This window comes from Haliaeetus albicilla, chromosome 5 (assembly GCF_947461875.1).
Source record: "Haliaeetus albicilla chromosome 5, bHalAlb1.1, whole genome shotgun sequence".
Lineage (NCBI taxonomy): Eukaryota > Metazoa > Chordata > Aves > Accipitriformes > Accipitridae > Haliaeetus > Haliaeetus albicilla.
In genome coordinates, this window is record NC_091487.1 from 6,656,397 (window position 1) to 6,683,156 (window position 26,760).

At 51.7% G+C, this 26,760-nt stretch overlaps 1 protein-coding gene across 6 annotated transcripts in view; it reads left to right on the forward strand.

The window, feature by feature from the left end:
* The window catches only part of DAAM1 (dishevelled associated activator of morphogenesis 1), a 98,276-nt gene that overhangs the window by 68,496 nt on the left and 3,020 nt on the right, over nt 1–26,760 (forward strand). For 5 of the 6 annotated variants that reach the window (XM_069783181.1, XM_069783185.1, XM_069783182.1 and 2 more), the window contains 20 exons: nt 340–673; nt 1,140–1,250; nt 1,369–1,472; nt 1,904–1,970; nt 2,318–2,435; nt 2,560–2,698; nt 3,182–3,240; nt 3,579–3,766; nt 4,087–4,395; nt 4,511–4,618; nt 9,603–9,632; nt 11,068–11,171; nt 16,635–16,719; nt 17,505–17,611; nt 19,345–19,433; nt 19,670–19,838; nt 20,594–20,701; nt 22,833–22,893; nt 23,565–23,696; nt 26,378–26,548. In XM_069783181.1, the coding sequence (XP_069639282.1) occupies nt 340–673; nt 1,140–1,250; nt 1,369–1,472; nt 1,904–1,970; nt 2,318–2,435; nt 2,560–2,698; nt 3,182–3,240; nt 3,579–3,766; nt 4,087–4,395; nt 4,511–4,618; nt 9,603–9,632; nt 11,068–11,171; nt 16,635–16,719; nt 17,505–17,611; nt 19,345–19,433; nt 19,670–19,838; nt 20,594–20,701; nt 22,833–22,893; nt 23,565–23,696; nt 26,378–26,548 (2,593 nt within the window). The remainder of the gene's footprint in view (nt 1–339; nt 674–1,139; nt 1,251–1,368; nt 1,473–1,903; nt 1,971–2,317; nt 2,436–2,559; nt 2,699–3,181; nt 3,241–3,578; nt 3,767–4,086; nt 4,396–4,510; nt 4,619–9,602; nt 9,633–11,067; nt 11,172–16,634; nt 16,720–17,504; nt 17,612–19,344; nt 19,434–19,669; nt 19,839–20,593; nt 20,702–22,832; nt 22,894–23,564; nt 23,697–26,377; nt 26,549–26,760) is intronic. The other variant, XM_069783186.1, reaches the window with a different exon arrangement.

A 26,760-nucleotide genomic window follows, 5' to 3' on the forward strand; every position in this document is an offset into this window, starting at 1 on the left:
AAGGTTTTGCAGCAGCGTGGCTGCAAACTCCTAACCTCCGCCCTGGGGCTTGTGCTGATGGCTGGGTTAGCTGGTCCTCTTCCAAATATCCTACCTCTGGACAACCTTGTGCAGATGATGTCTGGTTGCCTACGCTACCGGGCACTGATTAAATTGATTTTTGCAATCCCATCCCTGTCTCTGGGCTGTAGGAGTCCTGCAGGCTTTTTGCTATCCGAAGTCCAGGAAAAAACATATAAGAAGGTCCTGGGTTTACAACAACAGACAAGTCAGCCCTGTTTGAGGGTAAAAGGGTCCTTTAGCATTTGGTGTTAAAGCTAGAAACCCTCTTTCTAACAGGTTTGTAACCCGGTTCATCGACCTGGATGGCTTGTCGTGTATTCTGAACTTTCTCAAAAGCATGGACTATGAGACAGCGGAGTCTCGAATACATACCTCGCTCATTGGATGTATAAAAGCACTAATGAACAACTCCCTGGGCCGGGCTCACGTCCTGGCCCATTCGGAGAGTATTAACGTAATCGCTCAGAGTCTGAGCACGGAGAATATTAAGACGAAGGTGGCAGTGCTGGAAATCATGGGCGCTGTGTGCCTGGTTCCCGGGGGCCACAAAAAGGTACTGGAGGCAATGCTGCACTACCAGAAATACGCCAGCGAACGGACTCGTTTTCAGGTAGGTGGGTCTCAACTTGCCCCTCAGTTCCTGAAATTCGGCATTCTTGTCCCTTCTTCCTCCTTGATATCTAAATGCTGCTTGCAAATGATTTATTATGGCCATTTGCAACTTAGATACTCTGGGAATTACCCCAGAACCACGTCTGATGAGATCTGCAGCTGAGCAAAGAGTCAGGAACCAGTTATTTAAGGCAACGCACCCCCCAAAACAATTCTTGCTTGTGCAGGGTCACTGGGATCACAGCTCTGCAAGGCTGCAGCACATCTGGATGGGCTGATGTTAGCCAAAACGGGTGCTGGGGTGGGCTGCATTACAGCAAGCAGCAGCTGATGATCCATCACCAGCAGGTTGCTGCAGGGGCTGTAGGAGCATCACGAGGAGTGGTTCCTGCATGCGTCCCCTGACTGTTTCTGCAGCATTGGGGCTGTCACTGGGTGTTTAACTGACATTGTGTGTTTGGCAGACACTGATCAATGACTTGGACAAGAGCACGGGGCGGTATCGGGATGAAGTGAGCCTCAAGACAGCCATCATGTCCTTCATCAACGCAGTCCTGAGCCAAGGGGCAGGCGTGGTGAGCGCTGGGGCTGTTGGAGAGGGAGGTGTTTTGGTGGGTTTGGGGTGGTTTTATTTTAATAAGCTCGCTGAGGATGTGCATCTTGTTGCGTTGACCCCACAACTGTCCCTTGCAGGAAAGCCTGGATTTCAGACTCCATCTGAGATATGAATTTCTTATGCTTGGGATCCAGCCAGTTATTGATAAACTAAGAGAGCATGAAAATTCAACCCTCGACCGGTGAGTAGTGACCCCCAGCCCACTGGGGTTTTTTGCCCTTACCTTGCACCCTCCCTTTCTGGTTTCTGGACTTGGCCTTTGGGGAAAACATGTGGGTCTAGACTTACCCCTCTTGAGGAAATTCTTTGTTGTCATGAGAGAGGGAGGGGAAAGCCCCAGCATGGTTTTGCTGCGCTCTAACTTAGGGTTGAGCTGGGAAGGAAGTGCCGTCAGGGGCCTGGGGGATGCTGCCAGCCCTCCTCTTCCTCTTCGCATCCCAAAAGGCTCCTCGGATAGGCTGTAGTGACTGGGAGCTCAAGACTGAAGATCCAGTTGATGTTTCAAGTCTTGCTGGTCTCTGGGCTGCTGCCAGACTGGCTGCCTGCAATTTACTAATTGTCAAATTCGTATCTGCTTTTAACAGTCTGTTTTTTTCCCCTTTCTTTCCTCAGGCACTTAGATTTTTTCGAAATGCTTAGAAATGAAGACGAACTGGAATTTGCCAAAAGATTTGAGCTGGTGAGTATGAATGTTGCTGATGCAAACACCGGCAGTCAATGTCATGGTTCCTTTTAAAAGCACCTATGTGTCCTGGGACAAAGCATGGACTTTTGGATAAAATTTGGAGGTTGGGAAATCTGTCTCCTGTTGCCCTGCTCTGTTGCAGCCTCCATCCTACAGCCTGCTTCATCCCTTTTCTCCTCTGGCTGCCGACCAGCGCTGTTTGCCCCCGTCAGGACAGTGGGGCTTGTGTGTCCATCAGGTGTGGGGTGGGGATGGCTCGTGGGGTTTGGAGCTCAGACTCGGGAAACAGGAGGTGCCGTCACCGGTCCGATGGCCTGACCTCGCTTCGCTCCTATCTGCAGGTCCACATCGACACCAAAAGCGCGACTCAGATGTTCGAGCTGACGAGGAAGAGGCTGACACACACCGAGGCGTACCCGCACTTTATGTCTATTCTCCACCACTGTCTCCAAATGCCTTGTGAGTCCCGGGGGAAGCGAGGAAACCCGCAGCTACCGGGGGCTTGGCAGCCCACATCTCCTCCCCGGGGGCACCAGCAACGTCCCTGCTGCTCCCCTTACTCTCTCCCCTCCTTCCCCGACAGATAAAAGAAGCGGCAACACTGTCCAGTACTGGCTGCTGCTTGACAGGATCGTGCAGCAGATCGTCATCCAGAGTGACAAAGGGCAGGACCCTGACGCCACTCCCCTGGAAAACTTCAATATCAAAAACGTCGTCCGAATGTAAGTGCTCGCCCACCTTTCCCGGGGCTGGCTGCTGAGCAGCACCAACACGGGCTGCCATGGCTTTGCTGCCTCCTGCTCTGGGAGGCGAGAGAGCCAGGGCTGGGGGTTATCCCTGCTGGGCTGGCATCGCTTTGACCTCTTAGCACAATGTGCAGGTGAATTAAGCTCAGCCTCTGTGTCTTCAGTGAGCTATTTCCCCCAACTGCTGCTGTCGCTGTTCCTTATTCATCACTTACTGTCACCCGCTGATGTTTCTGCTCCTCAGTCGGACAAGCCAGCACCCCTGGAGCTGTTGAGACAGCACTGTATCCCAGACTGCAAAACCCTGCTGGGGGGAGGCAGAGCAGAGGTGTTAGAAATACCAGTTTGGGAGCCTTAAATCCCACTGCCCAGGCTTGCTCAGTCTTGTTTCTTGCTGGTGATGGTCACTTGTTTACTGTGGTAGGTTTGTCTCACGTGCTACACATCTTTTCCTTTTAGGTTAGTCAATGAAAATGAAGTGAAGCAGTGGAAAGAACAAGCAGAAAAAATGCGAAAAGGTGAGTGATGGAGAGATATACAGCGTTAACTTTAACCTTAGCGCACGTGGTAAGCTAAACAGATAACATATACATGTATTTAGCTGGTTGGACTCTGCGGGCTTTATTGAGTGGCTGAGATAATGTCATGCTATGGGGCTTACAAGGGAAATGGGCAAAAGAGATATTCATTTTTTCATGGGGAGGCCCTGGCTGGGGTATTAAGGGCCAGCACACGCTCCCTTGTCTTAACTGCACAGCTTCTCTGCAGGGTAGTGTGGGGGTTAGTCCCCCACGTGCTGCCATTTACCAGAAGGGAGTGTTTGTAACCCAAAAGTGCTCTCGTGGGGCTGTTTCAGAGCACAGCGAGCTTCAGCAGAAGCTGGAGAAGAAGGAGCGGGAGTGCGATGCCAAGGCCCAGGAGAAGGAAGAAATGATGCAGACGCTGAACAAGATGAAGGAGAAGCTGGAAAAAGAGTCCAGTGAGCACAAGCAGGTCAAGCAGCAGGTGGCGGATCTCACGGCACAGCTCCACGAGATGAGCAGGGTGAGGCCCCAAACCTCCTCCATACTGTGGCCCAGTCCCAAACCCCCTGCAAAAACCATGGGGTGATTTCTGAAGGCTGAGCTGTACAGGGGGCTGAGAAAGGTACTTGTTGGGAGGGCCACCAAGATGTCCATCCCTGGTGATGGGGTGAGTTTGCCTCTCCAGCTGCATCGGACCTCAGTCAGGAGGGCTAAAGCCTTTGAGTACTTCCTATGCTGGTTAAATTTTGGCCAAAAAAATTAAAAATGGGCATGGGGGTGTTTCTTGGGTGGTGTCCCCCAGCTCCCTATGACCAGTCCCCCTTCCTCTTTCTCTCCCAGAGGGCGATCTGTGCTGCCGGCCCCGGAGGACCTCCCTTGCCACCAGGAGCTCCTGGTGGCCCTTTACCTTCTCCAGCTCCCGGATCCCTTCTTCCCCCTCCACCACCACCGCCGCCCCCAGGGGGATGTCCGCCACCGCCTCCCCCACCACCCCCGCCTCCAGGTGGTCCCCCACCCCCCCCTGGACCCCCACCCCTGGATGGGGTGATGCCTCCCCCCGGAGCACCTCTGGGCTTGGCCCTCAAGAAGAAGAGCATCCCACAGCCGACAAACGCCCTCAAGTCCTTCAACTGGTCCAAGCTGCCAGAGGTAAGCCGGGAAATAATTCGGGCAGGGAAACCGGAGTGTGCCGGACGGCCACCCGCTGATGTAAGGGTAGGTGGGCAGGGGACCCCCAACCTGCAATGCTCCTTCTGTCTTGCAGAACAAGCTGGCAGGCACCGTGTGGACCGACATAGATGATGCAAAAGTGTTCAAAATCCTGGATCTCGAAGACCTGGAAAGGACATTCTCCGCCTACCAAAGACAGCAGGTAACGGCTGGCCCGGGGCGCACGCGGGGATCTGGGCAAGGTGCCGCCGTTACGAGGTCGCGGGGTTTCACCTGTGGTCTCAAAACACATCTCCCATCATTATTTCATACCAACACCATGTTTCGCAGATTGATTTGATCTGCTTTATCCTCTCATCCGTATGCCAGTGCCTTTTGCATTGAAGTGGCCGTTCACAGCTCAGAGTGCCTGAGTTCGCCCCTGCCCACACACCTGACTACGTGTGTCATGAAGATGGATTACAAAAGAAAACAAAAAAAAAAAAGAGACAGGGAATGTATGAAAATAGCCCCCAGATGTGACCACAGTTGGGTAATATTTTTGGATCGCTCTTAACAGCAACTGCTTCGTGTCTCCGTATTGGGTGGAAAATTTCTATCCCTCTCTGGCCAAGAAGGACTAAGTTTTGCCCACATCTACCATGGGTGGATCTCTTCTTTTATTTTTGTAGTGAGCCCAGAGCAAAATGTGAGCTTTGAACAAAAAAGCAAATCCCAAACCAAAATAATGACACTGCAGGCAAAAGTCTCTGCTTTTTAATCTCCTGCTCAAGCAATATGGCCCCACTTTGGAAGGCATCAAAGCCCACGAAGAAAATTAGACACTTGTTTTACCCCAGGCAGGACCACGACGGGCAAAAGCAATTTTTTTGAGAAGGCAGGAGAAAAAGCAAGGGGAGAGGCTGAAAAAGTCATGTTTACCTGCTGAGCGTCTGGCTGCGTTGCTGGGAGGAGAGGACAGGTTGTCCTCTTCTTGCCAGGCTCAGGCAGAGGGACGGTACCAGGAAGGAGTGGACCTGACACATAAGCTCCTTAGACAACGTGAGAGTTTAATCTCTTCCAGAGGCTAATTGAGGGAGAGATCAGCGTGGATTAGAGCAGGGCAAATATCAACAGTAACCCATCAGAAGTATGTGCTGCCCCGGTGTGTTTCGGGAATAGGTGACCACAGTGCTGGCTCTATCCCCCAGCATTTTTGGAGCTTGACTCATGCCTACTGAAGGGCATGTCTGCAGACAAGGTGAAAATGGAAGAGAAGCAAGAATAGAAACCTGGTGTGTCAGCGGGACAGTTCGCCCTCTGGCTTGCCTGCCTGAGTCTGTGAATCACCTGGTGTGCTGCGGATTATTGCCAGGCAGGAATTTAAATATAATTTGGCTTGGCCGAGATCCTGCTGGGTGAAGCAGCTGGTTAGGTTCAGCGCCAGCAAGAAGGGGGAGATGGTGCAAGGAGCTCTGTGACACGGGCTTTCACCCCAGATGGGATGAGGACCAAGATGGAGCTGAATCTGGGAGCCAGAGACTGGGGTGGGACTGGCAGAAGATGCTGCGAGAGCATCTGGAAGGGAGATTGGGAAAGAGGAGGTGAAAGCTTACCTGTTGAGATGCTGCTGGGGCTGGAGCCACCCATGGGAGCATGACGCATGAGTTCCTTGTGGCTCATCTAGCCTTCATGGTAGCACCGGTTTGTGTGAGTTAAGTGATGGGATACATCCCCCCTGGACCTGAAGGCACATGATTGCTGACCTGCAGGTCCCCAGGGTGCCCCCACGTGCAGTTCCAGCATGGGGAGGGGGTGCCTGGCTGTGTGGGGGTGCCTGGCTGTGTGTCCCAGCGTTGCCGGCAGCACGGCTCTGCAGACAGCACGCACCAGCACGTGGGGTTAGTGACACTCCTTGAGATAACACACGCACCACGGGGCACTTCACATACGGTGTGGGGCTGGGGGACCTCCATGCGAATCGCCTGTCCCCTGCAGGGAAGGATGATGAACTAATGCCTTAATAATTCGCAGCGGTTTTGAGCTCTAGAAAAAGTTGGTTTCTGTTCTGAGCAAGCAGTGGAGGAGTAGGGATTTCTCCTCGCTGCTCCCCGTCTTGAGCCCTTGGTTGAAAATCACTTCCTTGGTGATCGCACCTCTCACTTGTCCTCAGACACAACGTGGGACATCAGGGGCTGCCTGCCTGCCCATGCCCTGAGCACACCGGGGCTCCAAAATCGCATGGCTGGGTGGTACCTCACTGTGGCCGGCACCCCAGCAGGGTTTGGGAGCAGCGTGTAGAGGTGTGCACGGTGCAGAGAGCTCTCAGACCCCCCACGAGTAGCTGTTGCGGAGCTGCTGTTGATGGGACTTGCCTATTTTTATTACCATAGTGCCTGGGAATCCCTAAGTAGTGCACAGACCCAAGGCTTGATGATGTACTTAATTTTAAGCATCTCTTTAAATGCTTATCCCACGTCACAAGCTGGAACGTAAACACAAGCTATAAAGCGAGCTCTGCAGCTCTCAGGAAAGGCCCTTTCCACGCGGGGAGGACAGGAGCCCTCTGGGCTTCCTGGGGCTCAGCCTGGGACCATCCTTGCCCCGTGCTGAGCGAAGCACGGATGCTTGCCCAGAGCTGTCGGGAGAGCCCATATTCTCCCCATCCTCCCCACCGATGCTCTGCAGATGTCCCTGTCCCCAGAGAAAGGCTCATCCCCGCAGCTATACATAATACCAGCATTTACCAATCTTGCTAGATATACCAGAAAAACCAACAGGAGCTCTGTGTTTCAGGCTGTGGTGTGAGGACGCAGCAGGACCAGGGGTAGCTGCTTAAGGATGTGTATGCGGTGATGAAGAAAAACAAGTCTAGGGCCATCAGAGCTTAGATGTGCTACAGAGGGCTCTGCATCTCCTCCGTAGGGGATGTTTTGAGAGCCTGCAAGGGGAAGAGGCTGGGAGTGATGCTGATTAAGTGGCAGTGCCACGGCTGGGGCAGTCCTGGCAGGTTCCGCAGTGGTGAGTGATGTAAAAGCCAGGGCCAAGTGGAAAAAATAGGTGTTGTTGAACCAGGGGCTTAGCAGTGAGCCGGGAAAGAATTCATCTCCCAAAAAAGGATGAAAGAAGAAAAGCCTCCAGCTCCTCCGTGCAAGCGAGTGACCTGTGCAGGGGCCAGGGGCAACAGGAGCGGAGAATGTTTGTGGGGATGGTGACAGATTTAAAGCTAGTCCTTCTTACACCGCCATCCCGCAGCAGAGGCTGGATCACAGTTCGTGCAAGGGAAAGGGGCAGGGATGAGGCTGGTTTGAGGCAGAGAGGGAGGGTTTTTGTAACAAGCCTTTTCTCTACCTTAATGCATGAGGAGCCATCCCTCTCCCAGAGCAGGAGACTGCAGGAGGACCACCATGTCCTTCTCCTCTCCAGCAGTGTGGAGCTGGTCTGAGCATCGTGGGGCAGGTCTGGGCACTGGGATGGAAGGAAGGCTTCCTAATTAAGGGCCAGTTAAATGAACAAGAAGATACCCATTGCAGCTTGTGGGTGTGGTTTGTGCCTGTCCCACAAAGGAGCCTGCTGGGAAGAGGTTACTTTATGAAACACTGATCCTCAACCTTAAATGATCCACAGAGTTAAATTCTGCCTTTGCAACAGCCTCACGTACAGCTAAATCGTACAGTTTTTCATCTGACCTCCCTGAAGTACAGCAGTGGCAGCTTGGGTGTCCTTACTCAGGGTCTGCAGGTCCCCATTTCCTTGCAAAGCCCCCGATGTGGTGGCGTTGCCGGAGGTCTGCTCCTGGGGATGGTCATGGCAGCTCTTCGACACGTGTGTCTACACAGACGGGTGCAATGCTGCCTCGAGGAACCGCTCAGCACTACGCCGGGGTGCCCGTAACACAGCCATGGGCACCCATCCCTCACGCTGAAGAAAGGGTCTGTCGCTCCTTTTCTTGGCTGATATTTCTTTGCCCCCTGGCACATCTTGTTCTGCTAGTTGGCCACAGTGTTTCTGGGGGCTCGAGGACAGCCTGACACATCGATTTTTAGCCACGGGCCTTGCGATTGGCGCAGCTCAGCCCCCGGCGGGTGCTGGTTCCCCAGGCCCAGGTTTTCGGTGGCATCTATCGGAGCCCTTTCCCATCCTCCTGCCCAGAGCCACGTGTGGGTCCTGGGCTGATCTAGCCTCGACAGCTGGTCGGGGGGAAACCCACATAAACAAGGTTTCCTCTAAAAAGGCAGCAGTGATGGGGCTGTGTTTGGGGATGACCAACTCAAACCAGGCACATGGGTCATCAGTCAGCTCTGCGTGGAGGAGCTGGAGGGAAATGCCTTTGTAAACCAATAGCATTTGGACCCATCCACCCCTTCCACTCACTGCCTGCCTTCCCTTTTTAAAAAAAAAAACAACCCAACCATTTATGCACCTTTGAAACCTCCCTCCCCACGCACGGAGGTCTCTTGAGCCAAGTGCAAAAAAAAAAATAATAAGATGCAGCCCAGGGAATGAGGGAAAACTTCTGTCTGTGTGTGTGTGTGCACACATGTATGATGCCGGCTTTGCTGCACATGCTTCCAGTCTGGTGGGGGGAGCCCAGCAGGACAACCAGGTCTTTGGAGGAGCACAGCACCAGTGGGGCATCAGGGTGGCATTCAGCCAGGCTGCCGAGCCCTGGAGAAGGGAGGTTGTCCCTGTCGGAGGAGAAGCCGAGGGGAAACGTGTTGCCATGGCAAATGGTAAAGTTTTGCTGCGGCCAGATTTGCTCCGGGATGAGCCTCTCGTTATTTCCACTTGAAAGCCCTGTTTTTCCTGGCAGTCACGTTGGCATTTCAGTCCCTCAGATTTGTAAAAACTAGCAATTTCCTTCCCCGGCACGGCGGGCTGAGCGGTGCTGTGCCTTTGGGCCAGCGCTCGCCGACTCTCGCGCAGAGCGGTGGCAGGGCTTGGCCAGCGTCCTCCCACCTCGTCCCACGCAGCAGCACCTTGGCCTGATCCATCCTTGCACATCCTTCAATCCTCACCGCGTTTTCACGTCCATCCCCCCTATTTCGGCGCTGGCAGACCCCGAGTGCCTCCCCGTGCTGCCAAGCACCCCCCGCCCCGTATTGCACCCTCCCCTTGTCTGTGCTTCGATTCCTTTTGGTTTCACGGAGATCACTGAACTGCATGTGTTTTTACTGCCTTTTTCCATGCTTCTGCTATGGCCGTAGGACTTCTTTGTGAACGGTAACTCCAGACAGGTAAGCGAGCATCCGCAGGAGCTCGGCGCCTGCGAGCGGTGAGGGCAGGGCGAGCGCGGGGCTGGGGACACGGGGGACGCACGCCGTGCTGCTGCCGGGGGGGGTTAACACGCGGCAAAGTGGGCTTTAAATCGGAGAGGTACAAAGATCACCAGGAGGAGCAGCTTGAAAGTTGATGCTGGGGAGGCTGGTAAGTAAGAAGCTGCCCTTTCTGCTGTCTGGTCGGACATTGAAGCCAACATCCGAGTCCAGGGGTTAAATTTTCAGATGCAGCTTAACACAGAGAAGCTCCTACCCCTGAGCATTTTTGCTTGTCAAAACATGGAACTAGATAAACTTGTACCTGTGGGTTGAAGCCCTCTGTTTTGGTGTGGTCAGAGGAGGCAAGGCACACGAGAGGGGCAGCGGCTGGTAGGTGACTTGGGGCTCACCTTCCTTCACCTGCTGCTGCCTTCGCTCTGCACCACCCATCCCAGCAGCTTCCCGCTTCTTATAGCTGTTTGTTTTTTTTTTTTTTTCTCATTCAAACAAGAAAAAGAGTAAAAAAATGGGAACTTTTGTGCTCACTCTCAACCCGTGCGGTGGCTGTGTGCCAGGTCTCTTACGCTCATGGACATTTAGTGCGGATCCGTAGTGCGTGGCACCTTGCAGCTCCGGGTTGTGTTCCTTGCAGAAGGATTGAATAGCTGGCTTTTAATTGATTAACCTTACTAAAACGTGTGATATGGTAACTTAAAACCGGGGGCAACATGAACCCCTTGGGCAACCCTGCAAAATTGGTGTTATGTAGATCTGTCCATTCACCCACAACCGCAATTTGATATATTGTTGGTCATTTGAAGGTAATGTATTTCAGCTGCTTAGGAGATGTAGGTGCTTATGCCACACTGATTCCTGCTTTCAAATCCCTTATTTGGGGAGAATTTCACCAAAAGAGCAGCAAATGCTGCAGGTTGCGTTTGCAAGTCTGGTACCTTGTATTGGTTAGCTTGCTCGGGAGGACTGATGCGTGAAGGGCGACTGCAGATGTTTGGAGCAGGGGTGAAGAACAAGAGTGATGCTGAGTGTGTGCAGTAGCCCGTAATGAAATATTTCATGCGAGGATTTAATGAAGTATCACAAATATGTATGCTAAGAAAGCCCGGCTTTATTTATTCAGCAGCGCCTATGTGTTTGCAGATTTTTAAATCTTCCCTGTCTGAGAAAATATTTACATTTCTAACCAGTGGCTTCAAAGCCAGCTCTGGTTTATGAAATGACTTACTGTGTTTCAGTTACAGGCGATGGGTTTTACCCGTAACCCATGGTGACACTCCTGATTAATGGGGGCCCACTGTGTATCACGCTGCTATTTCCAGAGAGTACTAAATGTCTTTGCTTCTCCATGGCTTTTCTCCAGGCTTTCTTTTTTTTTTTTTCCCTTGTTTTTTTGTAGAAGGAAGATGCTATCGATGACACTTTGAGTTCCCGGCATAAAGTCAAGGAACTTTCGGTCATAGATGGCCGGAGAGCTCAGAATTGCAATATCCTTCTCTCCAGGTATGGTTAATGCCTTGTCGTCCTCTGGGGAGTGGGGGGATGCTTGATACCCTGCCCTGGGCTCTGGGGGGTGCTCCTCATCCCTGGGAGGGGGGTTTAATGACAGGAACCAGTGCGGGAGGAGAGCCAGCGACACCTGAACCCAGCTATAGCCTTACACCATTTGTAGCGGGGTGGCACAGGGAGGAGATGCAATTAACCGGGTATGTGGCAATTCAGTGTCCCTGGAAAAGCCCCAGAGGGGCTGGGGTACCCAGTGAGCCTGTATAAGGGGTGGGAGGGGGGGTGAGGTCACCTCTTATCTTCCTCAGCCTGGGTTTTGTTTGCTTTTTGATGGCAGATGAAGAGGGTCTCTGTTAGGCTGGGTATCGGCAGGGTGCGGGGAGCGGCACCGTAATTCGGCCAGGGCCTGGCTGCCTGCGCGGCTGTCCTGTGCCACATCTGGATTTTGGGAAGGGGATGTCCCTCTCTTCCAGCTGCCCAGCCCTGCTGGGGTGACAGCCTCTGCACGCCCCTCACCAGGCGGGCTTAGCACTGCTACCAGCAATTTAATCCCATCCCCGGCTTGCTGCCAAGAGGATAAAAAGGGCCTTTTTTGGCAAGATAAACTACACCAGTAAGACTGACTCCTGAGAAAGGAGAAGCCAGGCTGTGGCGGTCTGAAAGGATCAACTATCAGCGTAGCTACTTGAAAAAAAAAGAAAAAAAAACAAACAGCAGCAGAAAATGCCACTTTTTTCTGACTCACCCAGAAAAAAAAAAAAATCCCAACAGCAGTCAAATATAGCTCCATTCAGAAATATTCGCTCTGCTGCCTGGAAGGACAGAAGCTTTTATGCCACCCAGGACCAGCTGGGATGGAGCAGCATCGCTGGCAGGTTGGGCTTGCAGCCGTGGTGCCCAAATTCTGTGTTTTCCTGGACCGTGGGTCAGCGGAGCCGGTGCCTTGCCTGGGAAGCCCAGCTGGTTTCCTTCCCTGGAAAGCATACAGAGGCTGATGCTTGCAAAAAAAACCCTCTGGGTGGATAACTCGTGGTCCCTGGTGCTTCTTCAAGCTCTCCCAGAGGTGGTCTGCCACCCCGCAGGCAGCGGGAGCGATGAGTGCAGCGAGCCATGAGCTGCAGCATTCAGTGGTAAAATTGCTGTGTTTATGGCCGTTTCTGCTCTGGGTTGCTTCTGGGGATTTTCGTATTTCCTAGCTGTCCAAATAAAAAGGATGACGATGAAAGCAGAGTTTAAAGCAGCAGGCAAATGAGTACGTCTATGGCAGCCAGCTATTAGCAAGTAAAGCGATGGGATTTGGGGCACTGGCTTGGCTGCTCCCCGGAGTACTTAAGCTGAGTGTAGTCAGAGTGGGGTTAGGTGTAATTCAGCCAGAGGTTTAAGTGTATAATTGAAAGTTAAGCACATAAATAGCCCCTTTGGTGGGAAGGGGAGCTACCCAAGCGCTTAACTTCAAAGACATCTTGCATGTCTTACTGAGTGAAGGTCCTAATTTCAAATTTCATCTCACCAGCAAACGTTTCTCTTCCAAGAAAGCGATGGCTGGAAATGAGTCGCCAGTAATTAATCCCACAAAAAGGGCAACACAGAGGCCGCTGCCTTGTCTGCCCTCCCCTTTGGGTCATTTCCTAGGGGAGAAGCGGGATCAGACCTGCCCGGCAGGGTGGTCCCCAGGCCTCTCATCCAGCTTTTCCCATGCACGTCCCACAGCATCGGGGCCCTATGGGGACGAGTGGCTCTGGGGGAGCAGTGGCTTGTGCCGGCCGCTGCTTTGGAGGTGCTTTGGGGTTTGTCCAGTGATGTTCCCAGGCTGCCCAGGGAAGTGGTTGAGTCACCATCCCTGGAGGTATTCAAAAAGCAAGTAGACGGGGTACTTCAGGACATGGTTTAGTGGGCATGGTTGATGGTTGGACTTGATGATCTTGAAGGTCTTTTCCAACCTAAATGATTCTATGATTCTATGACAGAGGGGCCAGCTGGGCAAGACATTTCTCTAGCACTGCAGCAGCAGCAACCAAAGCTGCCCCTTCCCCCATTTCTGCAAGGGACCGCAATCAAGTTTCCCCAAAATCCCTTTGGGCGATTTACTCTTGATGCCAAGTGGCTAAAAGGAAGGGCAGTGTCAGGACGAAGCCCAAGCATCCTGCTGGCGGGCTCAGGTCCAGCCCCTGCATCTCTAGCAGACTCCGTGTGACCTTGGGCAAACCCTTCCATCTTTGCCCATCCCTAAGCTGGGCAGAGCAGCGGGTCCCTGATCCCAGCATTGCAAAGGGACTGGTCTCGCAGGGTGGCTCGCTGCAGCCAGGCTACTGCTCTCCGGCCTCGCTCATGCGGCCACCACAGGGACGAGCAGACTTTCACATGTGAAAGGACCTGCGAGCTTGGCCCCTGATTTAGCCCAGACGTTTGTAAGCTCACCAGGCATTGTCTGGCTTGCAGCGTGGAAAGATTACGGCCAGCGAGATACTTTATCTCTCTCTGTAGATTTATTTTTTTGCCTGTTTCCCTTGCTTTGGGAGAAATTACTGTGCAGTGAGATCACTGGATTTTCCTCTGGCTTGTAGTGCAGCACAAGAATATTTTTAACACTTGCTTTTTTTCTTCTTTTTTTTTTGGAGAATGCTTTGCCAATGTCAGTGCATTATCAGGTCTCCCTCTGTGAACCCATCATGTCCTTGCTTTTGCTCCCTGTGTACATGTGTATATTTAGCACTGCGTTCTGCAAGATGCAAATCAAACCCTTGCTCTTGCTTTCTGCCTATACTGGCAGTGAATGGCTCGTTTGATTCCTCTCTCCAGCGAGGCGGCGTGGAGCATTTTTTCTCAAATGAATGTGGCTTTTCAAGAGGGCGCGTCCCTTTCCCGGCAGAATTCATTTTTCCCCTTCACACTTATTACGTCCTTCGCGGGACTCTACAAAAGCCACGCAAAATAGCTCCGCGCTTGTCAGGCTGGCGAGCTGTCACTTTGCATCGGCGGGCTGCTGGCTTTAAATCCCTGTGACAGCAAGTCCTGTGACCCCGTTCCTCTCAGACGGCTCGCGTTCGACAGCTGCTGCCAACAATGATAATTATTGTAGTTATAGATAAGCTTCTAGCTTTCACTGGCCCCTTTCCCATCAAATTGTCTGAGAAGCTGTTTTCTTCTGGCGCCCTGCGCTTGCTCTCTGCCGGTGCCGGGGCAGGCTCTTGTTCTTGGCACTGGGTTTTAATGATTCCTGAGAAAAGTTTTTTCAGCTTTTTTTTTTTTTTTTTTTAAATATATTCTATTATTGACTTTGCTTTTAATGAGCAGGGCTTACAAAAGTCACCCTCATCTTTCACCACCCTCCTGGAGACAATCATTTAGGTGTTCACTTTGGCTTTTGATGAGGGGTAGCTGCCTACCTGCCCCCTTCTCCCAGGAGCATTTTTCCCTCCCAGGGATCCCCCAAATGTCCAAACCCAGCCAGTGTCTGCTTTTCACCGGGGTGGGGACCGATGTGACATTTGTTGGCGGTCCGAGCTCTGGTGTCACTGCTTGGGTGTAAAAGGAGCCCTCCTGCAGCTTCATATCCCACCTCAAGTCATGTCCATCCCGTCCACTGCCCTTGTGCAGGACAGGTAGGGTGTCTCCAGGACGTGTCTGCTCATCACTGCGAGCATCAGAGGGGACGTTTTTCATGGATCGGGTTTGCTCCTTGTGAGGCCACCCTAGCAATTGTCCTGGCCGCTGCTCAGCGCAGCCTTTGTGCTTCCTCCCCTGGCTGAGGTGAGATTTTAACTCACTCCTTGTTTAACAAACCCTCTTTTGGGAGGCTCCCTCGAGAAGGAGGTGAGAGAGGACTGGGTACGGGATGAGAAACATCAGCTCATAAGGAACAAATATTTACTTGCCGGGTCTGTAAGATCCACCAGCCTCGATAAAGCTAATCCTTCACTTCAGGTCTTGAGCAAAAGATTTCAGGCTAAACCAAGCTCTTGCTACCCTGGCCTTAGAGACCAGCACCCTTCCTGCTTCAGCTTCATCTTCTAAAATCCAGCTCTACAGTCTCAGTCTGCTCCCTGAAGAGATGCCAGGATGAAAAATACCCTCCTCATTTAATTACTTGCAGTGATCAAGTCAGCTCCCGATCTTCTTTTTGATCTGCTGATCAGGTTGACACAAGCTCTCACATCGCGCCATAGGATGTGTTTCTGTTTCAGCTTGTTCCTTTGAGCCACATCCAGCATTTCAGCATCCCTTGGCAGCTCTGATCACCGAGACTGAGGCGATCAGTTTCTTTAAAGCCCACCAATGGGTCTTTTCAACTACGCAACTTTTCCCTGCACGCAAGAACAGGGGATTATTTTTTTTTTAAACTACCTATTGCAATGGCTTTAACCATCGCTGCAAGCTGGGCAACGGATAGGGTATTGGCAGACAGAGTTGCAGGAGTTTCCGGGCTTTCCCTCTTTTGCATTTAGATTATTTTATCAACCACAATGCAAAAACATGAAGAAAAATATGTGTGGTTTTGCAATCAAAGTAATTGCAGGGAGTGGTCACAGGGAGTGCTGCAGACGTATTAAACTGTAATTAATGGCTGCTTTAGCCCAGGAAGAGCTGAGGGCATCTTTCTATCTATCGATTGCCTCAGATCAGGGCAAGCTGCTGGGGGCAGACCAGCCTGTTGTTGCTTGTTGTGATACAACGGTCTGTGTTTTTAGAAATCTCCAATTTGAGGCTACATCTTCAATTCCTGTTACGTGAAGTGAAGGAAGAAAAAGGTGGAGGTGGGGGCTGGTTTCCAACCTGTTACACTTTGAAGGACATTGAATCCCCACCCCTCCAAAAAAACCCCTGATGGGTTTCCTGCAATGCTGAGCAGCCATTTCCCCAAATTTTGGGTTTCTTCCTCTTTCTTCCTAGAGGGAGACTCCAACCAAAAGCAGGTGGGGGAGGCAATGTTCAAATCCAAGAAAAGCAGCAGAAATTGGCCAAATTTTCCTTAGGGGTTGTGGCGATGGGTTCAAGGAGCAGTGCTGAGCTGGGCTGTGCTGCTGATGGGGAGCATGACCACCACTGACTCCGTGGCCCTCATGGATGCTGGCACTGCAGGAGCAGCATTGCTACAGGCCAGAGTTACATAGAAAAGTTATCTATTTTGAATACATGTATAATATACTCCATAGAATACGTATATAAAATACTATAAAACAGGGGACGGCAGCTGCGGTGCGGGGAGAGGGAATTTGCCGGTGGGGTTTGACCCCCGGTTGGCAGCGGGGCCAGGGCTGCTCTGTGCTGTGCCTTGGCAGAGCACGGTCCTACCACATTTCTCACACATCCTTCTTCATAACACGCTGTATAGTGTTATTTGTGATGCTGCTGCTGGCCGGGACTTAAGCGGTTCATGTTGCATGGATGTGTAAGGAAATGCTCCTGAACCTTGCCTGTTGGCTGGGCTGGGAATAACTCTTCTTCCCCTCCACCTTCCAGGCTGAAACTCTCGAATGAGGAGATCAAACGAGCGATTTTGACGATGGACGAGCAGGAGGACCTCCCAAAAGACATGCTGGAGCAGGTGGGCAACATGTCTCATGCTCCTCCGTGGTTGCCTCATGCTGAGACCACGCTGTGCAAGGCGCTTGGGACCAAACTGCAGCTTCAAGAAGTGTGTCAGGGCCCCAAATTATTTACCAACTGCATGTTGAAAAACCACCCAAGTGGGCTGGAGCAGCAGGAAAGCAGCTCGGTCGTAGTATCAGCACCAGGAGCAGCATGGCCTCCACACGCCGTGCCTGTACCCGGGTCTGCCCTGGGACCCCGAGGCTGGGCCAGTTGCCCATTTTGTGGTTGCGGCTTGAAGTTCGTGCTTGGTGGACGTTTATTTTTGAAAGCTTGTTCAGCGTTTGTACAGTCCTCAAAAAGGGAATCCCATTTCTTACAGCCTCTGAATCCCTTTGGAAGCATATTATTCACCTGTCCTTAAAGCTGAGCTGGTAATTGCGCTTTCAGCAGAGACATGGGAGGATTCATTGCACAAAATTTCCATCTGCAAATAGGTAGATTGCAGCAAATGAGAGTCCCTGACGTCTCTGGCAGAGCTGATGTCGAAACCTCCTTGGAGCAGACATAGTACATCTGTTGTAAAACCAGAGTGATGGCAGGGCAGAAGCAAGAGGCACTAATTTGATGGAGTAATGGGAGGAAGGTCACAGGGACAGCGATAACACTTATTTCACAGGTGCCTTGGGGTCGCTGTCTGTACATGCTGAACAGGTAGTAGATTCAAGTAAATAAATCACCATTTTGCTCCTGAAAAACTGCATGGACCTCATGTCCACCAGTGTGCTTTCCCTTGTTTAGCTCCTGAAGTTTGTTCCTGAAAAGGGTGACATTGACCTGCTGGAAGAGCATAAGCACGAGCTGGACCGCATGGCCAAGGCTGACCGGTTCCTCTTCGAAATGAGCAGGTTGGTGGCCCAGGAGACACGGGTTTTGGCCAGTGGCTGCACAGGCTGGTCACGAGGTGGCTGTTTCATGGAGCCTGGTTGGGAAATAAGCCCTGCTTACTGTTTTTTACATCAAGAAATGAGTGGGCTAAACGGACAGGAGGGCAAGCAAGGTGCTCCCACCCATAAGGATTGCTCAAGATGCTGTGCTCCTAAAATCAGGGTTGCGTGTCCCAGACAAGCAGCAGCTGAACAGAGCAGGGGGGAGGTTTGGGGATATGGACTGTCTGGAGAGAGGAGTTGGCTTCCCAGGTCATGTCCCGACACATTTCCCCTCTCATTCGGGGGAGAAAAGCTCAGTCTGGCACAACTCTGCAAAAGACTGCATCATCTGCATCATGGCCCAGGTGGGAAGTGCTGTTTGAATGGTAACACAGTGCTCCTTTCCCTTTCCCAGGAACATATCCTTATGAATACTGAAGACTGATGTATGTAAATTTTGCCCTGCTGTGTAGATGAGTCCTACTCTTCACCTCAGGAATGACTTGTCCCTGGGGCTCCTGAGAGTATATGAGACGGAAAGCAAATGTCATTTCTTCCTGCTCCTGGTAGCAATCGTTTAAGACTTAGAAGTCTTCAGGGATGAATAACCTTATCTTTTGCATGCACATCCTCTAGAGGTGCTGGTTTAAAATCTTGAAGCTCCTTATTTAAATCCAACTGAGTATTGAGCTCTTTGCATTTCTTAGCTGAACTTCAAGCAAGTTACTTGTTTGCAAAGTCAGTGAGTTTTACATCTGAGATTGTACTGGGAGATCAAAAATAGAAACACTCCTGTCCTCCCTGAGAAATGCGCCAAGGAACACCGGGGCGCTGCACCGTGTAGTTGCTGAGTGTCAAAGACAGGCAGCACAGAGCTGTGAAGTTCAGACCTGAGCCCTCGGGGCTGGAAGATGCTCAGAATTAGCTTTCCTATCACAAGTCACCTTTCTTCTTCACAGTCTCTTGCCCAAGTGTTGCTCCCATGCCTTAATCTTTTGGAAAGCACAATGTGCCGATGCAAATATTTTCCTTGATTTCTGGCACAGCTTTTTAATTTGCCCTGTGGTCTGTAACTGAGTGTGATGTCTCTGTCACCTCTGATTAGCACAACGACAGCGTAGCCCATGGCCTTGTCTGTCTCCCATGGGTCCTTGGTCCAAATGACTCAAATCAGACTGCCATTTGCGTACAAGTGAGATCGTGTTTAGCCTAAATACAACTGACAGGAGCAGAGCCATCCCTAACTTGCCCACGAAAGGGCTGGATTGGGCTGTGTTGGTGGCTTCCCAGGCCATCATTTTGAGGATCTGAAGGTCCAGTTTTGTTAGTGCTGGTAGTTGGTGTGCCTGTGTCCAGCTGCAGCTCATCACAAAGCCATTGGGAAACCAGACCTCATTAGCATCTTTGTTAAGGAGTGGTTGTAAAAGAACTGTTTGTTCATAGCAATAGGGTGTAAAAGTGCACTTGTTGAACATGCTGAATTAAGGATAGGCTTAAGCATGTGCTTAAGAGCCCACCTGGATCCACTGCAGGACAGCTGTAGCTTCAGTTGTCATTTTTTACCACCTCAGCATAGTTTCAGGGAGAAATGCGGTCATTATTTTTTAATCGCTGTGGTTCAAACGTGCTTTGTAAGCACAGCTGTGAGCAGCAGAGCAAGACCTCTTCCTGGAGGAAGCAAAGCTCAACCTGCACCTCTATTTTTTTTCCAGGATAAACCATTATCAGCAAAGGCTGCAGTCCCTCTACTTCAAGAAGAAGTTTGCAGAGAGAGTTGCAGAAGTCAAACCCAAGGTGGAAGGCAAGTGACCAGACCTGCTAAGGGGGCTCTGTGCCGGCACAAGGAGCGCTCACAGGAGGAGCATCCCTCCGTGCCAGGGCGAGCCTGGTCTGCGTGGAGGTTGCAGTGACACAGGGGAAAGGAGGGACTTGGTGGTCACTCTTTGGTCATGGGGGCACTGAGGGGGTTGCTGCAAGAAAAGGGGACTGGTGTGCTGTCGTGGCAGGGGGTAATGTCCCATACCTCTCTGCTTTCAGCCATCCGTGCCGGCTCCAAGGCAGTGCTGCAGAGCAGCAGCCTCCAGCAGCTCTTAGAGGTGGTCCTGGCCTTCGGGAACTACATGAACAAGGGCCAGAGGGGCAACGCCTTCGGGTTTAAGATCTCCAGCCTCAACAAGATCGCGGACACCAAGTCCAGCATTGACAAGTGAGCAGCCCCTGCCCTTGCCCTTGGTAGTGTCCATGGGCCCCAGGGTTGTTGGGAGAATGGAGGGGCCATTAGCGTTGCCTCTGGGATGTGGGTAGGTGGGAGCAGTCCCCTCCCTCCTGCTGCCCCATCTGGTGCATCTGATACTGCAAGCATCCATTTTTTGAGCAGGACAGATTTCGAGGGAAGCCAAGCTGCAGATCAGCAGGGGGATTGATGGGGGCTTTCCTTCCTGGGCTGGCAAAACAGCGGCCAAGGCTGATTAGGAGGATCATCGTCCAGATGCTTTTTTCCCCCTTTGAGAAGCCAAGAGCCACCATGCTGTGGCGCAGTGGCCAGAGGAGGGGTCCCAGCAGCTCCTCTCCATGGGAACCCCCTCTGCAGCCCCCCTGAGCTGCCACAGCCATCGCCTGGTTTGCTCTTCCCCACCGAGCTCCGTGCACAGAGTGAGAGGAGCTGGGTCAGGTCTCAAACCTGCCTGGTCTCATCCATCAGTAAAGACAATGGAGGACGGGAACAGTGATGCTCAAGTCACCTCCCCTGGGTCCCTCCTGTGGAGGGCACTTGCTTGCAGGGACCAGGCTGCTCTGCACTGGGACAGACCCATCCCGTGTCCCCAGACAGGCAGCGAGTAGCATCCTTGCAGAAATCCCAAAACAATTCATTACTAGGGTTGGGATTTAAGCAGGGGTTTCGACTGAGCTCTCGTCTCCCCATGGTGCCACCACACTGACCTCGCCGCTCCTCTCTCCTAGGAACATCACCCTTCTGCACTATCTCATCACTATCGTTGAAAAGAAATATCCCAAAGTCCTCCGCCTGCACGAGGAGCTGCGAGACATCCCACAGGCAGCCAAAGTCAAGTAAGCAGGGATTTAGGTGGTGCTTAAGGAATGCTGGAAGCGCCTCTCCCCTCGCTTCAGCCTGCCTTTCCGTGTCGCCCTCCCCTGCTCGCACTCCTGGCCGGATCCTGACCGCTGGGCTGGGCCCTGTGCTGCGGCCACGCTGGCCTGAGAGCAGCCCCAAAGGCAGGAGCAAACATCAGCTGGTGGCTTTAAATCTCAGCCCTTGCAGCAAAGGGCTGCGAGCCTCCGACCGAGAGGGAGGGGAGCTGCTTGGAGCAGCCGTTTCCTGTTGTTATCTCACCGCAGAAGCATTTAATTAATTTCTAATGGTACGTTAAGTAATCCGGGAGGAAGCGGTTGCGGTGTGGCTGCAGATAAAGGGCAGCTGTTTATCTGCGTGTGGCAGGGAGGCTTTGCCTGCAAGCGCGGGCAGGACCAGGCAGCGGTGCGAGGGGCTCACCTGCCTCCGGGTCCTGCCTGGCCCTCGTTTCACCACCAACATGGAGCTTCTGGTGTTTGCGAGGAGCTTTTAAACCCTGCTTGCCTCCTGGTGACCTGTTCGGAGCAGGCTGCCGCTGTCTCTTTGCAGGCAGAGGCCCCCGTTTAGCAAAGCCCTTGAACACACGCTGAACTTTTAAGTGCAGGAGGAATCTGCTGTTGCTCTGCAAAGCCCTCAAGTATGTGCTGAAGTCCCTCTGAAATCAATGAGGCTCTGTTTCGGTTTTAAAGTTCACCGGGAGCTTACGGGCTTTGCTGCTTTGGGGACCTGAGCAGCAAAGATCACACGTTTCTGCAGTCAGCATGCGTTTGGACATGGACATGAAACGGGCTTGAAACTGCAGCTTTTTAGAGAGGGGGTGGCAAATACGCACAGAGTTTATGGCGGCTCAAGGGTCTTTCAAGTTTCAAAGTGCGTTTGTAGCGATAGCGGCCTCCCCAAGGAAGAGCTGTAATGTGCAAAGCAAGCATCGTCACATTTAAAATGTAAAATAGTCAGCCATGGGGATTAAACAAAGCAACAGGACAAATCTTGGCGTGCGAGGAGGAGTGTGTGGCGGCTGTGCTCATAGGCATCGGCTGAGAACATGGTTAAGCAGGGCATGCTCCTCGCCACTGGAGGCTCCGGCTTTCTCATGCTCATGTATCTGCAGCTGTTGTACAGATACACGTATGGGAAAGAAAATGTCTGCGTAGAAGGGTTTTTTTCCCCCAAAAATGTTATCATTTTGCTCTAAACTGGACACCGTATGTAATATTTGGGTTTGGTCCAATCTAGAGTGAAACCAAAAAAAAATTTCTAAAGCTCTGGAAAACCCTAAATTCCCCCCAGCCCTGCAGCTGTGAAGCAAAATTGCTGCCTCTGTCAATCCCACCACTAGTAATGAACTGCTGGAGCACAGGGCTCCCAAAACTGCATTTTCCCAGACTAAACCTGCCAGGAACGCTTGCCCCGTGACCCGACGTCAGCGTTTCCAGGGACCCCAGCCCTAGGACAGACACCCCTGGAAAGACGTCAAGCCTGCGGTCATCGAGGCTTTGTGAGAAAGCTTCCCCTCAGATGTAGTGGTAGAAACCCGTAAGCACTTTAAGCACTTGAACTCGAAGCTCATCGGGGGCGTGAGCCTTGTGTAAACAAAGTCAGCGCCAGATGGGATGATTTATTTTTATTTTCTATATTTGGGTTGTCTCCCTTTATGAAAGCCTCACTGCTAGGAAGGATGCTTTGCATGGCATTCACCTAACCACGGCACCCTGAAAAACTGCTGTGCACTGGGACAACAAGCCTTTCTTCTGCTGGCCCTCAAGAGGGGAAGGGAAATCTGTGCCCAGCAAAGCCCTCTCCTGAGCTCTCCTTTTGCTTGCAGAGGTCTGGAGGCTGCTGAGCTTGCTAAGCCTGCACAGTCCCCTTTAAAAATACAGAAAAGTGCTTTGCTTTAAAACAAGCAACTGCAGCCACTTTGAGATAGGCAGCTGTCCTAGCTTAGAGGCTGTCAGCCCGATTTGCTGCTCAAGACATGCTGCTCTGCAAACAGTAGGCAATGTGTGCAGTGCCGGGGTCTTTTCAGTGGAAAAACACGGTCAAGTTGGTCGGAGAGCTGTAGGATTTGCTGGGGAAGGCTGAAAATTAACATCCTGCCATTTCCAACAGCATGACCGAGCTGGAGAAAGAAATAAACACTCTGAGGAGCGGCCTGAGAGCAGTGGAGACTGTAAGTATTATTTAAATCAAATATAGTCCAGCCTGGCTCCAAGCACCACGGCATCCCTCCTTAGGGAGGCAGGCGAGGGAGCTCCCAGCGAAGCTGCTTTTATCTCACATCCTGGAGATCTGTTTGTCTTTCCTTCCTGCCCCGCACGTGCGCCTGTCCTCTTAGGGCTGTTTTGGCACCAAAGTTGCCGTGTGTGGTTAGGCACGTGTGTGGTTTATATCCGTTCTATGATTCTATGATCCTAATACGCCAAGGGAGGCTGACTAAGTCTAGTGATGATGCCTGTGGAGGACCTGTGATGAGCCAAGGGGTCTCCCTTTGGCTGTAAAACTGCAGAGGGTTGGGGCTCGGGCTGGGGAGCACTTCTGCAGCCCAGCTGGAGCGGTGATGAAATGGAGGAGGTATCCCGAAGGACTCACTGTCTTGCTAAATTATGCTGCTTCCATGAGCTCCTCTGCAGGATTTGGCCTTAAAAGCACACTGCAGGCATGATATTGTAAAACGGGGTAATCTGTGGTCTTGCGCGTGGCAGGAGGGAGCAGCGGTGGCGGTGCAGCCAGGACCCGTGGCACTGATGCAGGCACGCACCCAATGGCACTACCGAAGGCCGATGGTATTTATGTCCCTCGTCAGCCAAGGCCTGACCAGATGTACATTTCTTTTCCCCAAAGGAGCTGGACTTCCAGAAGTCTCAGGTTCAGCAAACAGGCGACAAGTTTGTGTCTGTCGTCAGCCAGTTCATCACATTAGCCAGCTTCAGCTTTTCGGATGTCGAAGATCTTCTGATGGAAGCGAAAGAGCTGGTAAGGTCACTAATGTCCTTGAGATCTGGGTAGTGTTTCAGCCTTTCCTCCAGCCAAGAGGGGAGGGATGGTCCTGGCCTTGCCAGAGCACATGCTGCATGTTAACATCTCAGATACCTCTCCCACAAGACCATGCGAGTGTCTTGCTGAGACCCTGACATGAGAAAGGGGCTGGGCTGCTATTCACGGTTTGTTTGGAGTGGGGGGCTGGGTATGTCCCTGTCTGTCCCCAGGGCCTTTTTCCTGCTCCACAACCCAACATGCCAGGGGTTTGCAGGTCAGGCCAACAGATTGCTTCTGGGACGCAAGGTGTGCTGTAGAAAGCCATGAGATGCGTCTATCTTTTGGAAATGCAAGGCAGGCGCTAGCCATGGGAGAGTTGTGTCCATCAGGGGAGGAGATGATAGGTCATTTGTGAGGATCTGAGTTTTGATGAAGAGCTTTCACTCCAGCCTAGAGTGCTTACTTTGTTTTCAGTGTCTTAAAATGGAAATATCCCAGTCTTGGGAAGCTGGGGCTTCTTGGCCAATGAAAGCTGAAGGTGGCAAGAAAGCAGGCTGTTCTGTCTGCTGTTGATGGAAAAGGTGTTAAAAATGCAACCAGGTCTTCAGGCTGGACATGAGGTCACCCAGAGGTTGATATCAGAGACAACCCAGGCTGCCCGAGTGACCCCACTTCTACAGGGCAAAATAACATCCAACGCGTAACTTTGGTCCGAGACCTGCCCAGCTATTCTCTCCAGAGAAGAGGGAGAGGAGCTCAGTGACATGAATTGAGGCCAGCTTCAGACCTGGTTAGAGAAGCTACTTAAAAGGTTCGCCTTCCCCAGAGTAATGCCTTGGTGAGTGCTTTGCAGCCATGTGCAAGGACCTCTTGCCATGTTGTCCTTTTCTCCCTACCAGCCTGGTGTAAATCACAGCAAAGGGGTGGCCGTTGGCTGACATCGGTGATTCCTAAGCACCTTTTGCTTCTCCTCTTTCAGCAAGGGGCATGCAGGTGGTTTCCATTTCCTCCAAGAACAGTCTTTCAGTATCTCCTCCCTGGCCCGGCCTTCATCTTGATTGAAGTGGCAGGGAGATAGTCCAGCACAGGCCGTTTTAGAGGTCCCATCACTGTCCACTGCATGAGCTATCTCTCCAAAGACAGAAGTTACCAAGTGTCACCGCCTCCTTCTCCCTGCTTGTACCAATGTCCAATTGGCACCATCTTTCAGACCATTGCCTTCCTGAGGCCATGGCTAACCCAGGCCACCCGTTTAAACTGTTAACACTAACCTAGTAAATCTTCCCTGCAGTAAGTTAGGACTGTGGAGACGATGACAAATGCTCTGCAAACTATCATCTTCTGCTGACTTGGCTGGATCTGGAGGAGAAGGTCTGGTCATGGTCCCCAGCACCCATCGAAGTCTACTCTGAAGCAATGTGCAGCTCTTCTTCCCATGGTTATTGGATAGGATGGGTTGTGCAAAGTGCACCAGCTCTTTGCTTTTTAAACACAGGTCCAGATTCACATGATGTTACTACTTTCTTTTAGGAAAGCAGAAACATCACTGTTTTATAAACTTTAAATCCTGTGAGAATAACATTTTCAGCCTTTCCCCCCCTACCAGAATCTCTGTAACATGGCAGAGAATTTAATATCTTGATGAAAATCAATAAGAATAACCTCAATTATTTTGACTTATATAGTGGCACCTCTCAGATTCCTCCCTTGAAGGAATTCCCGTCTTGAAGTGCTAAGTCTCTTAAGTAAACAAAGAAATAAAAATGCCCTAAATGTCTTTTGAAGAGCCTGGGGCACCCCTGCAAATAAAACTAAATCATACAGGCAGGCTTTAAAAATGTTCCTCTCAGTCTACCCAGCAAAATCAAAGCAACTAATAAATCTGTTTGTGCTTTGATTTTGTTTTTCTTTTCTTTTAAGCGTGCTTATCTTCAGAACGCGCCATCACAATTTTAACAAACTTACTGTGCACAAAGACTCTCCTTCAAACTGAAAGTGAGAACAAAGGATGTCAGTCCCAAGGACGACCCACAGGCTCCTTGGGGACTGAGATGCATTGGCAGATCGTGGATGTCCTGTCCTGACCTTTGCTACGGCCTCATTCGACTCCCTTACATTAATGGTGTGCAAACAGCACGAAAGGCCGGAAAACTCCCTATTTCCCTACTCTGGGCTGTGCCTGAGCCCGGGCAGAAATGTCTTTTAGAAGTTTCACCAACACATTTGGTTTCAATAGCAGAGCATGTGGCAATGATAAATAATACCCCAAAAATACTTCAAAGAAAAACTTAAAAGTGCGAGTTTCCCTTCCCCTGCCGTGTTTACTATTAGTTTTATGTCTTCAGTCTTCGGTCCCACAATATTTTGCTTCCTTGTTTTTACTGCTGCTTAGTTAATAAAGTCGAGCTGGGGCAGGGGGGAGCTCAGCAGAGCCAGAGGCGAGAAGGGAAGAGGGGGCTCGGGAGTGATCCAGGTTGGCTCTTACAGGGCAGCAGGTAAAACATCAGATGATTTATTTCATGTTTAAGTCAAGGCTTGATGAGGCAAAGCCCTGCTCTCCGCTGTGGCCACTGGAAGTGTTTCTCTCCGCTCCATCAGGTTGAAGGCTTCCCACGGGGGGTTTTGCTGGCACAGTGGGTATCTCTGAGACTGACAGACCCCTGTCTTCTCTTTCCCAGTTTTCCAAGGCTGTGAAGCACTTTGGAGAAGACATGGACAAAATGCAGCCTGACGAGTTCTTCGGCATCTTCGACCAGTTCCTTCAAGCCGTGACCGAGGCCAAGCAGGAGAACGAGAACATGAGGAGGAGGAAGGAGGAGGAGGAGCGCCGGGCACGCATGGAGGCGCAGGTGAGCGGGCGCTGGCGAGTCCGTCAGCACCCCAGGGGCACCCAGGGATGGCAACCATGCCCGTAGTGGCCATGGTGGCACGGGGAGCACTGAAGACTGGGCAACGAGCTTCTGTGCTCTTAGACCCACTGGCTTTTCACTGTTGATTGCTTAATTAACGAATGACCTTGGGTTGGAGATCGTGGAGCTGAAACATGCAGCAGAGCTGGCTG